Below are 16,426 nucleotides of genomic sequence, written 5' to 3' on the forward strand. Positions count from 1 at the left end.
ATCACTCACAAGAACTGTTAGGATCAAATTTGAAATATGAAAAATCTTTGGTAATGCAACTCATTAAGGTCTGTCAGGATGGATCGTACACAAATTCCACAGCTTAACATTTTGTAAGACTATCATATTGTAACCGCTCAACTCCATAGGGTCCATTTGTAATTTACCTATAACCTGCAGAGAATACATTCTTGTTTGCATTTTGCAAAATTTCTCACCCACATTTGGTTTGTTGTATTAATTTTGGAGAATCTTGAAGAGGTGGAGTTTCCTTCTAGACTATAAATTGTTTCCCAGTTTTTGCCATTTAACATGTGATCTTCACATATTTTAAACGTGTAAACGTGCCTTGTTTTGTACGCCTCCTACACCCTACCGCGCATACAGTCCAGTGCAGCGGCTGTGTGGTTTGTGTACAGATACAAAACCATCGCGTAAATCTCTTATTTTAAAGCGCCGTTTATTTTAACAAATTAAAATAATTGTATGTGTTATGCAAAATACACTAGGAAATTGAGAAAGTATTTCACTTTCACTTCATCAAACAATCACTAATTAGAGAATATAAAATGGTTTATTCCGATCGCAATGGTCTGGAGGCTGACGTGTGCACTAATGAGTCTGCGCAGTCCTTGTAAACAGGAAGAACTAAGTTGAATGGAGGAGTTGCCATAAGGTGTCATGAGACAGTGATCGGTGGTTGCTAAATAGTCACTCACTGACATTGGAATGGTAAATAGTCAGCTTGACGCTTAAGATAACGTTTAATAACCAATCAGAATTATTATTCTTTTCTTTTTTTTCAAAAACAGACATGCTCTAGCAAGCACAGTCTCTGCCTATTTTGTGTAGCCAGGTTTATCACTTACTCGGTATTTACTCTTACAGTTTCATGTAGTAGCTGTGCGTGTATTGTTTAGCGGTAACAGTCTGCGAGTGAGCAAGCAAAGATTTAGAAATCTGAGACTATGGAGACTAGGCGGAGTGAGCAGAAGAGCTCAGGACTGCAGTCGGAGTGCAGCGGCACAGCCGGGAGTAGGACGTTCATCAGCGGGGTGGTTGAGGGTGAGAAAGTCGTTACCAGTTCTTGTGCATGCGAATGTGCGTGTGATGTACAAGTGAAATGTTTGTAGTGTTATGTGTTAAAACAACGATGGTACTACGTATTCTGCACTGATTATATTTATATAGTGTACAAGTTAACATTTGTCTTGAACTTGTTTTTTTTTTTTCGTCTAGTTTTTAGAATACTTATGGGGTTTAGCCAGGACAGACAGTAATAGTGTAGTGGAAGTGTGGGTGGGTGAAGAGGAGGAGCGTGCATGAACGTGTATCAGGAGCAATTGATTGTCTGCCTGGCACAGGTTTCTATGGGCGACCTTGGACTATGGATCAAAGAAAAGACCTTTTCCGGAAGTAAGACAATCCTTTCTTATATGAATATAGTATGCTTTACTGGTGCGATAGGTTGCATCCCAAACTGAGGGAGGATCCTGGAGCCCACAAATATTTAGTTCTGCCCAAAACATCAGAATGGACATTGAAACCTATGTAAAATCAACTTTTTGTTTTCCCACATTTTTGCAATAAATTCATTGCAGATGCGTACCAAAGAAAGTTTCTACTTTGTAACAGGAATATCGCCAGAACCCTATATGTAGAAGGGGGCCAATTTATACTTGCTACTTATTCTGCCTAAAAGCTGAAATTGTTAGTCAATATAAAATCAAAAATAATGTGATAGACAAACTGACATATTCTGTCCAAACATGGATTGGAAGGCAACTTATCTTAATGTTACTGGTGCCAGTCTGCCAGTCAATAACACTGTGGGCATTGCATGAAATGCACAACTTACAAGGTTAATGGTATGACACACACTCCAGCACTTTCTTAAAATTTATTAAATAAGAAGAGCAAACAGAATTTATTCTGGTGATCCTTTTTAACACAGTTGTTGCCCAGCAATTTCTAATGCCAAACTGTAATGGTAGACACAATCCATCTCCACAACATCATTATCTTATTCATTTAGACTCTCATTCACACTCCTAAATGCACACCAGCACTTCCTTTCACTCTAATCGTATTAGCTGTGCTGTGCAGTAACTGCAGTAAATGGCTGCACAGGTAGAACAGGCAGATCACGGGTTGCCAGTTAACCGGAAGTCCCTGCAGTGCCTGAGCGGTGAGGGTGGGTAGTAAAGAACAAACCCCCCTTCCTGAGGGTGATGATGAGGTCAGTTATTAATCTGCTCACAGGACTCGGATATAGTCATCCCTGGCATGGTCAGGATTCAGTCTGATTCATTCACTGTTGGTTACACATTACACCACTGAGGGCCCCTTCCAGTGCAGGGTCTTCCTTACAGCTACAGTTGCCAGATTTAGGCTAGGATTTATATGCTGTGGCACTCAATTCAGTTACTATTACGAAAAATCAATACCTGTTTAAAAATTTAAAACAAAAAAAGGTTAACTTTTCTGTTCTTCATAATACATTTAAAATGTATTAGTTAATGGGAGGCATGCTCAGTGCGCTCTAATTTATACTTCCTGAACATTCGTTCTTGTTATGTTGAGAGCACGGTTCACCTGTGTAATTAAGATGTGTTTATGGCTCAATGTTGTTATAGAGCCATAAACATGGCTCCCATACCACCACTCCTAGATAGTAAACTTTGGTCTTGACTTAAAATTAATGAACAAAACGTCATTTTCTATAATAATAATTGACAAATCTTTAATTCTAGTTTGATTAAAGTGCTGTCCTTTTTCTGTCTACTTGCATGTGCTGTAAATGAGCTTTCAGCAGATTAACTTGATTGACACCCAAAATATTGCCTTTTGTAGGGAACAGAAATGGGGATTGAACACATATTTATATGCCCCAAAAGATGACTACAAGCACAGAATGTTTTGGAGGGAGATGTATTCCCCAGAAGAAGCAGGTGAGAAGTGATGTCATAGTGATGTCACAATCACATTCCCAGGAATTCTGACCTGCATATTTCACATGTAATGTCTTGCCACTCTAAAGTACAGCCCATTAGAAATGGCTGGAATATGTCTTTAACTGATTCGCTGCACTATGAAGACATGGCTGAAACATATGCTGGTGCAGTGCATGTTATTCATGCCGCAGAAAGGAGTGGTTATTTTCTGTTGTCCCTGCGCATTTCTGTACATGTCATTTTTTAATCAGCACTGTGCGCACTGTAATGAGTGCTTCCAAGACACAGGCACTTATAGCCAGGCGCTGTATTCCTTGCGCTAATAAATCATCTTTATTGTTCATTTGCCAAGTTGTACTCCTTTGAGCTCCCCTGTTACATTCACACTTCAAAGGCATTTTGCATGTAACGCTGTTTAGAACCCAAAATGAATGCTGTGTTTAGTTTAATTCTGGACAAAATGCTAAGGAAGGGCTGAGTTCTACTGTGCCGGGCATTGATGGATTTTTGGTTTTACCCTGGCTGTTCACTCCCAACGCAGAGCAACTCAGGACCCTCATTGCTGCTGCAAAAGAGTATGGCGTGGATTTCATTTACGCCATCTCCCCTGGGCTGGACATAACCTTCTCAAACCCCAGAGAAGTCAGCACACTGAAGAGGAAGCTGGGTCAGGTATGAACAGCGGGAAAACACACATAAGCTGCAAACAATGGGAATGAAAATTGAAATCCTTTATTAACTTTTTGTTTAACATTCAGGCACACATTCGCATATAGTTCAATGTCTAACGTCTCATTTAAGACATTTTTTGTGAATTCAGGGAATTAATTGGACATTCAATTTATGAATTGAAAAATACCCTTAATGTTGAATGAGGGTGTTGCGATTAGTTAACTGAGTCTCAATTCATGTCCTGAACAAAATTTGGAACAAAATAACACCAACCCTGGTAATAGGCCATATAGTTGGGTAGATTTGGGTGCTCAGTACAAAGAGCTTGATAACCAATAGTCACTTTTGACATTGGTTAAAAATGGTACGTATTACACACTGAGAAACACTGAGAGACTGGATACAAAGTGCATGCATTTCAGGTGATTTAAGGGGTGTAGGTTACCCATGTTAGAAATTATATTTATTCAAATTATATATTCAAATTATATTTCAGTCTAAAACAGTGGAACTCTTTCTTGTGAAAATACTGAATCATCCAAAGGTGATCCATTACAAGCTAATAGAGACTGAATAAGCCCATTTTAAACTTCAGATTTATCCCTTGACTTTGCTCAAATGCTTAATATAGTTTTTTGCACCAGAATCAAATCCTCAGTTTCAGATACTAAAAGAGATTGAATATACCTAAGAGGACGCAATATTATATACTCAGGTATGTTCTTTCCACTGAATATTTTTTTACTTCAAAAGGTAGAAAATAAAAACTACTTGATAATCCATTTGTCATGTTTTTGAGTGAAATCTCATCACTGGTTTCAGTCATCTTTAGGCTCTTTGCACCTGACAGGCCACATTCTGTCTTGTTGCGGTTGTGCATGATGATTGCTCCTTTTGTCAGTGTAGTGTTGTGAGCCTGTGTGCATTTTTACACCCCGCAGGTGTCCGGCTTCGGCTGCCGGTCGTTCGCCCTGCTGTTTGACGACATCGACGCCGACATGTGCGGGGCGGACAGGAAGGTGTTCCCATCCTGCGCCCACGCCCAAGTCTCTCTCACCAACGAAATCTTCCGGCACCTGGGGGAGCCCGAGACGTTTATGATCTGCCCCACAGGTGAATAGCTTCAAATAAATCATCAAAATTATGGGCGGGGGCATTTTTCGGGGATAGTTTGAAGATTCCCTCAAATGTGTCTGTAAATGCTGTGCTGTGTAGCGCCAATGCTAATAGCCTGGCTAGTTGAGGAGCATTTTTACAGAAAAAACCTATATTGTGAGCTTGAGAAACGCTACCATAGCGATGTAGTAAACATGAAAACCGTTGTGTATCAGTATCGCAGCAGGCCCAGAAATAGACAGCACACCTGAAGAAAACTCCAAGCCCAGAAACCATAAATCCTGAACGAGAGTCTCTTGTGCTTGTTATTGCTACCACAGATACGAGTGTCAAACCTGCAAGAACATTATGTGAAATACCTTTAGCTCATGTGCTGATGCAGAACAACTTATCAACAAAGAGTTGAGCACTTATTTAAGAGTTGAGCACTGTTAAAAATGATGGCAGTCTTGCCACCTGTAACAGCATGACAACACTTATAGTCAGAAAGTTACCATGTTTTCCATAGACAAAATGATTTTGTTGATTTTATGGTTGATAATGTCTGAGTAAACCTCTCCATTTGTTTTACTCTCTAAAAATTAGACTACTGTGGGACATTTTGCTCTCCCAGCGTTTCGGAGTCGTCTTACTTGCGAACAGTTGGTGACAATCTCCTCCAAGGCATTGAGGTGCTTTGGACAGGTAAGGACAGAGCAGACAATGTGATTATTTCCTGCAGTCAGTCAATAATATTGCAATATAATTTCCTCATGTTTCAGATTAAATGTTTGGCTAAAATATTACTGTATATACTACCATTGATAAGTTTGGAATCGCTGAGAAATGTTTATGTTTTTGAAAGAAACTGATACTTTTATTCACCAAGGTAGCATTAAATTGATTTTAAAAAATACAGCCAAGACATTGATAATGTTACAAATTGCTATTACTGTTTGAAATAATGTTTTTTTCAATTCAATCTTCACATACGCTTGCAAGCCCCGTTTCCAGAGTGCTTTCTCTAGTACCATATTAACGCATTAGCATGAATACTTAAGGTTGAGGTAGCAATGTGTGCGTTCAGAACATTGGAGTACTGGCTGTGGAAAATTGGGGTTTGCAATCATATGTAAAGACTGAATTAAAAAAACAGTTATTTCAAACAGTAAGAGCAATTTGTAACATTATCAATGTCTTGGCTGTATTTTTAAAATCAATTTGATGCTACCTTGGTGAATAAAGGTATCAGTTTTTTTTTATTATCTAAAACTTTCTCAGTTATTCGGTGAATGGTAGTGTATGTGCAGTGGTCTGATAAGATATTTGAAAAACGCATACTTTCTCGATGAGTGATTTTTCAAGTACATTAAGCCACAAAGGAGTGTCTGGAGCTTTGGTGTGATTTGTCTCTGTCATCCTCTTTTTTTTTTTTTTGAAAGGGCCCAAAGTTGTGTCAAACAGCATTCCTGTAGAGTCCATCGAGGAGGTGTCTAAAGTTCTGAAGAGGGCCCCGGTTATTTGGGACAACATTCACGCCAATGACTATGACCAGAAGATGATCTTCCTGGGCCCCTACAAGGGCAGGTCCACAGACCTCATCCCCAAGCTGAGGGGGGTCCTGACCAACCCAAACTGCGAGTTTGAGCCCAACTTCATCGCCATTCATACCCTTTCCACTTGGTGCAAGTCGCACGGGAACGGTGCACGGAGAGACGTTGTCATGAGTAAGTGAAGTCATACTGCTCTGTGCTACAGGTCCTAAAATAATGTTAAAGCTTTACTGTGGTGTCTTTACGTTGATATTTCCCTTTCAGTATGGCACCTATGCTTTGTTTTGTTTGTGTAAGACCCCAGACGTTAGTAGAAAAAGGTACAAGGCAGGAGCTGTAAATAATCAGCGTTCTTTATTCTGTTCCTACAACAAGATACATATCATTGCTCTGAGCATTTATATCCTGTCTGTTTACCTTAAGCATTAGCAAATTATAACTCATGATGTTTACTGGTCTCACAAATAAGGTTAATAAGGTTAGATTTATATCTTGTGAGAGAAAAGTCAGGAAGAAGTCCGTCTCTATGCCCAGGTCCTCATCTAAACTGCAACATTAGTTATTATTAATTATAACTATGGATAATATTGATTAGTTATGGTGTTAGTTAATATAATAGTTATGTTAGTAAGAATGCAATACATACAGTGAGCTCCATAATGTTTTGGACAAAGATGTATTTTTCCTTGTTTTGGCTCTGTACTTTGCAATCAAACATTGCACATGTTCTAACCACATTTGAATTTTTTGATTACAATTTTTTTTACATTAACATTATGGAGCTCACTACACGCATGAAGTAATGTGCATGTTCCCCTTTCTCCTCCCTTGCACAAAATCTCAGGTATAATGGTGACCATGAAGGGGTGTTGGGAGAACAAGGCTACCAGTAACTGATTTGGTTGATCTACTCACATGACCACATCAAAATGCTCCAGTTGATTTAAACCAGTGAGCTGCTGTTAATACATGTATGGCTGCACCCTAATTGATGGTGGCAAAGTCCCACCCATCGCTGCCTTGAAGTCGATCTCTCTCTAATGGCGGCCGTTCCTCCACCAGCAGAGGGCGACAGCAGCAGGGACCCGGGGAGGGAGGACGAGGAGGAGGAGCAGGAGGCGGAGGAGCTGTACAGCCCGCGGCAGGCCCTGCGGCTCGCTCTGGCGGAGTGGCTGGAGGAGTTTGGGGAGCCCTACAAGTATGGTGAGAGAGCGGCGCATAATTAAGCGCAGCTGAGCCGTTACCACACGTCACCTTCGCGTGTCTTTAACAATGGATAAAGTGGAGCAGGGGAGTTCTTGGTGCAGAACAGGCATCTCTCAGCTTAAGATTTCGGAGAAATTCCACTCACTGGGAACTGTGCGTGGGAATCAGGGTGTGGCAGCACGTGCCTTGTGTACTACGCAGCCAAATATTCACTGTCAGTTAAACTCTGATAGAGGATGTTTAGTCCATTTGGACTTTTATCTATTTGGATATATCTGTTAACGCAGAATGAACTCTGAACATTGTACTGCATATGCACCTGGCTTCTGTGACCATCTCTGAAGACGCATTCCTACCTGGGATGTGAATTCTGGGATATCATTTGCTAGCTTGAAATCAGTCAGAGAATTTGCGGTGAAACTGGTTTAGCCAGTACACAAAAGCCTCATAATTACATGCGGATCAGTAAGCACCTGGTATGTTGAAATGAAGCAACCCCATGTGGCTACTGCCACGCTTGTTAAAATTATACCTTTTTGGCCCTGCACTCACCCTGTAGCTTCTGCGTGCATGCGACCAGGTTTTGTGGTAGCCATTTTAGAAGGTTCCCACTGGTCCTTTGAAAATCTTCAAAGTGCTTTTCTTATTTCTGTGGAAAATTCAAGGTGCAACATCCATTTCAAAGTACTTGGGAGTTTGCTCAGAGGATAAAGAGTAGATAAAGGTGCTTAATAATTTATTGGTTTGGTGACTAAAGCAGGCCGTTCAGCCCATAGAGACTCATTATTTTGGCTACAACTGATGAATTATTTAGCACTGTCTCCACCTGGTACTGAACACTCCAAGAGTGCTGAAAAAGAGTAACATCTAGAGTACCTAACTGCCACCTCTACCCATGTAATACCCACCACTCCTACCTTTCTGTTATCCACACCCCCATAACTGCCTCCCCCTTTAAATTACCACTTATACTACCATTTGTAACCTTCCAACTACCTATCCAATTGCCCCTAACTACCACCCCCCAGCAACGCACTGCCCTTTTGTGGAACTTTGGTATGACCGCCTTTTTGCAGGCAAGGGATCATCGGAAGAGCCCATGGACACAGACAAGACGGGGAGTGGTGAAGGCGTGGCCCCCATGCAGACGGACCAGGAGGCGGGCCCCTACGCACCGGGCCCCGAGGAGCGGCCGCTGTACACGGCCGAGCCCCTCACTCTGGGGGACCTGGCCCTGATGGCCGACCTCTTCTACCTGCCCTATGAGCACGGCCCTCGGGCGGTGGCCATGTTGAAGGAGCTGCACTGGCTGAGGGCCAACAGCGCCGTCCTGGCCCAGGGGCCCGAGGGGGAAGCGGGCGAGAAGGTGAGACCGAGTGCGGAGGCCAGGGCAAGCAACATTCCGCTGGAACCGTGTTAACCTCGGTATTCCTCCATGTTTGTGTGTTCAGAGTGTGTGGGACGTGACCTGTGTGCTGCCAGGTGGCTTGCTGGCGAGTAATAGCTGGTTAATTGTTAACTTCTTGTTTGCATGTTTCATTTGGGCATACACAAATGTGGATGAATAGTTTTTTTTTGCAGGACTTACACATTTTAAGCAGATTTAAGCTGAGCCCGTCCCATTCCAAAAAAGGTCTGTTATGTTAACAAGCTTTGCCATGGGCTGTCTGAATTAGAAAAAGAAAGTTTGAGATTTGAGAACAAATGTTTTAAGGTATCCGTTCTCCTTGCCAGTTGTAAAGAGATAATATGACACACACCCAGTAAGGCATAACGGCTTCACAAACATGCCACGAAACAATAGGAGGATTTTTTTTTTTGCGTGAACATTTTCTTGGAAAAATATCACGCCAACCCAGGCAAACAATACATAAACAAAATGGAGGATATGCACTTCTACTTGCAACCATTAGGTGGCGACTTTTATCACTAAAACTTATTCTTCTGAAAAATGGAAGGATAGGTTATCTTTCAAGTAACTGCGACAAAAAAATGCTTATATAGTATGTGTAGGTATTTTCAGTGGCTGGTAGATTGTAGTAAAATTTTAGGAATGAAAGTGGTCATATTTTGCAGGGTTCAGAAACACTATAATAAAAAACTCTTAAAATGATGGTTTGTAAGTTCTCTTGAATAGTGGCTACTGTGTGTAGTGTTCTTTACAAGCATGCACATGCACACCTTTGGAGAATAGAGCCCATTGCAGAATAAAGCCAGTGTTTGTGTTAAAGCAGTAAAGAGCTGCTGGGTCCAATGGTTTTTATTGTTTCTCACACAACCTGGTTTCTTGGGACAAAACTGATTGTTGATTCTGAGGTGGAAAAAAGAGCCAAAAGGACCCTGTGAATTTCTAGCACCAGGGTTGGCCACCCGTACATTAACATGTATAATCCATTATATGACCCTTTATTGCATATATAAACAGTGTCACAGAATCGCGAACAGTCCAGGAACAGCTGTATGCTTTAGCGTTGCTGAGGTGTGCTGATCTGCCCTTATTATCTTTTGCAGGTTGCGGAGTGGCGGTCCAGGGCCAAAAAATTTGTTTACATGTTCAAGGCTGTCGATAAGATGTACACTAGAGTCTGCAACTCGGCCAACAGGAACCTCGTTTACGACCTATACCCCTACATCTTGGAAATAAAGAGCATCACGTCAGTGGCCAAAGAGTTTGTGAACTGGTTAGGTGGGTTCATACAAAGACTTTGCTCTCTGTTTTTCCGTGTGGGTCTTTCTCTTGTGTCCCTTTGAGCCAAAGCTTTGTTTTTTACAATACCCATGATTCCAAGGATTTGGTACATCCTGGTGTCACAGGAGAAATTGCCTTTATTTGTTTTATCATCCTAAAGCGAAGCAGTTTGTTGTCTGGGGTGCACATTCCTCGACCTAGTTGTCACTCAGTAAACAGTCTTTAAACTTATGTGATGCAAGTAAGTGGTGATACCTGACACACTAAATGGCATCTACATAAATTCCCTGCCTTTTAAAAGCATGGGGAAACTCTCAAATAAATCCATCCCAGTGTCAGTGTCCCTTCCTGTCTGTGTTCTCTAGCTAAGCTAAAGTTATTTTCTTTTCAGTTGACAGTTGACAGTTGATTTCTATTGTCATTATTATTATTCACATACAGTAATAAAAATTTTTGATATGTAAACAGATTTGGAGCAACAGGAAACAGACACGCCCCCTGTGCTCACCCCTGTTTTCCTTTTAACAGAAAGCTCCCGTTCCTCTTCCTGTGCACCTCTAACCCACCCCTAACCTTTTCCTTTTGGATCTGATCCCCACAGGATCTCACACCACGTCATCCGCACAGTTCTTAGGTGGAGACCAGGAGCCTTTTTCCTTCAAAGGTGGTATAACAGGAGAGTTCCAGGTACTCACAACAAATTCACAAATTATTATTGACAGAAGCCAAATAAATGAATTAATGAAAGAATGACCAGCCAATTTGATATTTAGATCTGTGACTTTTGTTTTTAGAATGAATTTGAGAGCAGATAGATCATAGATACGTCAACACCCCCCTCATCTCTACCAGAATGGATAAAATGTACTCTTATCAGTGTTGAATGTATTTTATTTAACACTGGGCATTTTGCTTTGCGTTGCTTTAAGTGAATTCCCAAAGGAAATGTTACATTTGCTCAAATTCTGTTGCTTCACAAGAACAGAACAAGGGTGTGTCTTCACCTCAATTCTTTGCAAGAAGAAATGCAATAAGTGTGCATAACCACACCTTTTCTCTGCTCTGTGAATAGTCATGTGTGTTCATACTAGTTCACCCACAAATATGGCATTGTGGCATCCGAAGGAAGGCCCTTTTGTTGTGCAGTCACAAGATCTTGTAAAGTAAAACTATGCCCTTTGGTCTCCTCTGAGGGGCAATGTGACGTTGTTTTGTCTCTCACCTATTTGCTCCTGGAGACTATAGACTGGCTTGTGTACAGTACCTCGTTTCTCTGGAAGTTCCAAAATGCTGACAGGGGGGCAGAAAAAGCTTCAAAGGGGGTACTTACTTTGAAGCTTCTCAAACCAAGACTCAAGACTTGTTCTCACCTCAACAAATGTATTTTTTATTAGTGAAATCTTGATTAAATATGAAGCATAGTTTGTTGTCATAGCAACTAGAGCAAAATTGCAGAAGTTCTTTCTTTATTTATCAGTCTGTGGTGTTTCTGTTGTTCACCCAGCTCCTGGTATATACAGTAAAGTAGCACACAGACACTGAAATACCTGTGTTCAAATATTGAGCCACTGCAACAATGGGGCAGGCCAATAACTGATCTGCATTGGATGGTTTTAAATGGCCGTTTAATACTGGCTGGCTGGATGAAGAAAGAAACTGGCATGTTCTTGTTCCTCTGAGGTTTATAAGGAGAGAGCTAGGCATCAGCCACCTGCTGGGTTCTTAGAAAACCTCTTTGCTTGTCCCAAATGGGATTTAGCTACTAAAACTGTAACATGTGGAATAGAATACTTTATCCGAATGTGGACATGCAGTGGTAAGAGCCCAGAGGCGATAAAATAAAAAAGCGAATGCTCCTGTGTTGCACTGAAGGTAATAAAATGAACTGTGTTTGTGTCGTTTGCTTACAGCGGATGTTGCCGAACGACGGGGCACATGACCTTTTCCGCCAACCGGCTAAAACATACTCCGTGAGGCCGTACTTACCCATGGACGAGGTTGGTTTGGCTCCTCTTCTTTGCCCTGACAGCATAATTTTTCGTTCACTCATGTGACAAAGCAGTTCTGAAGACATTGAGTCATCACCAAAACCTTTTTGCATTGGAAATTCAATCTGGCCATTCAGAGGCTAATAAGAACACTAATCAAAGGCAACTAACAGAGAATTGGTTGTGGTGATTTAACAGTAAACAGAATTGTGTTCATCATGGAAATTGTAATGCGATTACTCAGACTAAATGGACTAAATGCGTGCGTGTGTGTGTTGCCATGCAGGACATATATGCCATGGACATATATTTTCATTTGAGTTTATGCATTCACAGTCTGCTCTAATGCTTGAATTGTGATATTGAAAAGCTTCAGGGCTCACACCATTGTTGGCTCACAAGTTAGGCAGACATAGAAGTTACCCCCCCCCCCCCTTCCTCCCCAGCCACAAGGGTAAATCTCTGAGGGGGGTACATATTCCTTGCCTTTTTGAGTGAGCGTCATTCTCTATCTTTGTGTTTGGTTCAGAGAACGGCTTTGTGTCTCCCCTCACAAAAACTTTCACAGTCCCCCCCCCCCCACTGTCCATGGAGGTTTTCTACAACTTTTCCTGCGTTTCAAACATGGCTTTCCTCCTTCCAGGCTGCAGTGAATAAGATGAGCAGAGACATGGACAGTGAGGGGGTGGGCAGCCCTGCCTCCCCAGAGAAGCCGTATTCAATGGAAGACAGGTAAGAGTGTGTGACAAACCCTGGTAGAGTCAGTGGAGGATTCTTGTCTAATTTACATTCGTCCTCTCTTGTCTGCTCCCGGATAATTCACTCTCGCTTATCCGGGGTCGATGAATCTCGGCCGTTTTGTGCAAAATCCTGAAACTGATCCAGGATCAGAATTGTATATCCATCAGATCATCGTTCCTTTGTGCAGAGTCAGCGTTCCCATAGTACCCCACTGTGATGGCACCGTTTCTCCCTCAAGGCTAACGGAGGGGCCGCTTGGCTTCAGCCCCGACCACGGCTTCATCCTGGAGGATGACGAGGGCATCTGCGGCTATGCTCTGGGAACCGTTCACGCCAAAGCTTTCCTGGGAACGGACAAGACGAGCCGGACCCCAGACGCCCAGGAGAAGCATGGGAAATCTGACTCTCAGAAGGGTGCGTCCAGCAAGGGAACCGAGGTCAGTACCTACCTCATCTATGGGTATATTTCAGCAGACCCGCTATTCACAGTCAGAACAAACCCATTCAGAAAATGGTAAAACAACCCGTATATGGTGGAGCTGCCAGTTTATTATTAAATGGTCCAAAAAAATGATAGACCCTGTTTGTTTACTACTCAAAAGAAATGTACAAAATGCCAACTAACATTGACTGCATTATTACACAGAGACTTAAAAAAGATTTCTTGTCAAATAATTTCCACAAACGGTGACCCCGTCTTCATATTTGGTTTTTGTTTCAGTCTGGATAAGAGTGTCTGATAAATGCTAGTAAAGTAAATTAAAAGTCCTCTTCTGTAGGAAATGATGAGGAACCTTCCAGAAGCATTCCTTGCACGTTTCCCCAGCCTGATCAAAGCGCAGATCCACACCAAGGTCACGGAAACCAGCGTGGCAAAGAGAATGATGGGATGCCTGCTCTCTTTGCTAAAATCCAGTGGTAGGTGACAGGTGGGGTGTGCTAACTCATGTGGGGATACATTGAAAGGTGCCACCCCACCCCCCCACCCCCCCCCCCCACCCGCCCCCCCACCCCCCCAAAACCAGTCCAGGCTCCAAGACCTCTCGTGTTTGTCACTGAGCGCTCCACAGACAGCTTGCTAGGAAATGTGATTGTGCTGCATGGCCGTGAATGTGTAAGAGGAACACTTTGAACCGCTGAACCCTGGAAGGGGCTGGCGCCGTCTGATCCGCGTGGGTGGTCTGGTCTCGCCCCCGCGGGCCCTGCTCGCCGCTCCGATGTGGTCTGCCGAAAATGAGAAAACTTGAAAGGCTTTTTGTGTTTTTTCCTCTTTAAAGTAGAAGTGCTACGTGTAGCTAGTCTGGCAGCAGTAGTACTGGTTACACCAGTAACCGTAGTAAAATTCCTGTTTGTATTCTGTCTTTGTCTCGCATCAGTCACTGTTGCTTTTAATGTAGAACAGACCTTGTTAATATCACAGTCTAAAGGACATTTTATGTCTTTTACTTCATAGCCCATTAAAATTTCCATGGGTGAAAAGTCCATTCCTTGAGATTCTCTCACAAAGAAGATCTGAAAATAGCCCACACAGCACAATTTTTTTTTTTATTGTTGCATGTACTTCTGTGCTTATGTGTTAACAAGGTTTCTCTTGTTGGTGTGCTAGCTGTGAAGTTTCTTTACAAGCTATGAAGCGTCTGTTTCTGAGAGAGAGCAAATTGTAAGACCTGTAGCATAAGCAGTGGTGGAGGCACTAGTTCTCCGTGCGAAGCTCACTGAGTTGAGCATCTGTATTGTAAGTAGATTATCTGTGCTCTTTCTCTCCCTCTCTTTTGTTTGCACAGGCTCGCAAGGTGCTTTCTGTACAGTGAAGCAGAGCGATACAAGGATGCTGGACCTATACAGAGCACTGGGCCACTTTGAAGAGGTGAAAGTAGAAGGAATCCAAAATGATGTGATGATAATGGGAAGGAGCCTGTGATGGTATAAATGCACACATGGAAAATAAGAGATGTTGATCTGTGGTTTAAATGGAAGAAAATAATTTCTAAAAAAAAGTGCTCAAATTACTACAGGCTGTGTGCGGTGTTGAAGAAAAGCTCAAGAACAACTCAGGGAGGGAAAACAAAATGGCTGCTTAAATTTTACGATGCTTTGTTAATTTGTGGTCCACATTAATGGGTCCAGATTGCACATTGAGGAGAAAAGCTCGCACATGCATTTAGCTTTCTAAGCTGTCATTATGTGAAACAGCAGATGCTGAATACATGAGAAACTTACTGTAATGCTAGATGTAATACTTCATCTGGATGCTTTTGAATAAACAGAGAACACATATTACACATCAGCACTATACAGTATGTAAGATAAAAAATAAGTCAGTGAAAGTGATCTGCAAGGGTAAGTAGGACTGAAATATTCAAAAAACAATAAACAACAGTGAGAAAGATGACTGACCAACCATATTTAATTTGAGTTGAAAAACAGTGCAGATATCTCTCTGCATCATTACATAGCAATTCTCCCCCTCGTACAGGCAGAGTGCTCATATTAATTACAATGAATATATATTTCATTCAAGTTTAAGTTCTTCTTAAAATTTTGCTAGATTTATTTTTGTAAGAGGAATAAACATGAGTGAAATGTGCATTTGTGCATTTCTTGGTTTATGAACACCTAGCTATTTTCTCCTGTCTTGTCCTCGACTTAATTTTTCTTTTCTGTATCAGGGTCCTTTCAAAATTTCTCTGTGAAGAGCAATGTGCACTAAAATGACTCATGAATATTATTGATAATTAAGTGGGGATAGGTTGTGTACGCACTGTGCACAGCACAGATTGTTTATATTTGAATACTTCTATGCAGGGGATTAACACTGATGAGGCAAAACATTATTGTCTGTTTCATTGGCCTACTTGATATTTATGTGGATGTTAAAATAAAATAATCTGTTTTGGAGATGTTTTATTAAAATTAGCTCAATCAAAGTGTTGTTGGTGGTTTCTTTTTTCATTCTATCAGTGTGACCACCATTATCCCTGGTGTATGTTTTAAGTTATTTCACTAATAAGTCATATCTTGTTTCTCAAGCAGTTACTGCCACAGCAACCATCGATGGAAACTCGATTCAGAATCACTGAAATTATTCTTGCAAACATGTCATTCATTATGCGGTGCCATAACGATGAACAAGGGCAAATTGTGCTGTTTACTCATAGTCAGAATAATGTTTTATTTATGATATAGGCCTAGGCCGAGGTCTGTTTCACGGCAGAATATTGTTTTTACAGTGAGATCAAGATCGTCTTTACACAAAAGTACGTGTGTGTTAATCGGAACATAAAACCAATATTAATGTCAGTCATAGAATGTTACTTATGTTAGGGACCGGTTCGAGTTCAGCAAAACTTAAATTGTGGATATACAACTTAGCATCTCTTACGTCTATTGTACGTCCCGTGGAATTATCTAAGAACAAGTGTTTCTCGTATTTACATCGCTGTTTAGCTTAATTGATTTTATTTTAAAAAGCGTATGGATCAACAATAAACATCTGCAAACAATGTCATTTAGTGACGTTCCCCTAGT

General features: G+C 41.5%; 1 protein-coding gene across 4 annotated transcripts; it reads left to right on the forward strand.

The window, feature by feature from the left end:
• Positions 1 to 629: 629 nt before the first annotated feature.
• On the forward strand, positions 630 to 15,825 carry LOC118218961 (protein O-GlcNAcase-like). Of its 4 annotated transcripts, none has more exons than XM_035401733.1 (16): positions 630 to 1,065; positions 1,365 to 1,416; positions 2,854 to 2,951; positions 3,496 to 3,626; positions 4,568 to 4,739; positions 5,328 to 5,426; positions 6,164 to 6,448; positions 7,334 to 7,477; positions 8,557 to 8,846; positions 9,992 to 10,166; positions 10,771 to 10,856; positions 12,080 to 12,166; positions 12,801 to 12,889; positions 13,086 to 13,335; positions 13,678 to 13,816; positions 14,683 to 15,825. In XM_035401733.1, the coding sequence occupies exons 1-16, from the start codon at positions 969 to 971 to the stop codon at positions 14,817 to 14,819; spliced, it is 2,331 nt and encodes a 776-aa protein (XP_035257624.1). In that variant the 5' UTR covers positions 630 to 968; the 3' UTR covers positions 14,820 to 15,825. The 4 variants fall into 4 exon arrangements, with proteins under 4 accessions (XP_035257624.1, XP_035257625.1, XP_035257629.1 ...); XM_035401734.1 differs by having other exon boundaries at positions 631 to 1,065; positions 7,337 to 7,477; XM_035401738.1 differs by having other exon boundaries at positions 631 to 1,065; positions 7,340 to 7,477.
• Positions 15,826 to 16,426: the final 601 nt, after the last annotated feature.

This window comes from Anguilla anguilla, chromosome 2 (assembly GCF_013347855.1).
Source record: "Anguilla anguilla isolate fAngAng1 chromosome 2, fAngAng1.pri, whole genome shotgun sequence".
Lineage (NCBI taxonomy): Eukaryota > Metazoa > Chordata > Actinopteri > Anguilliformes > Anguillidae > Anguilla > Anguilla anguilla.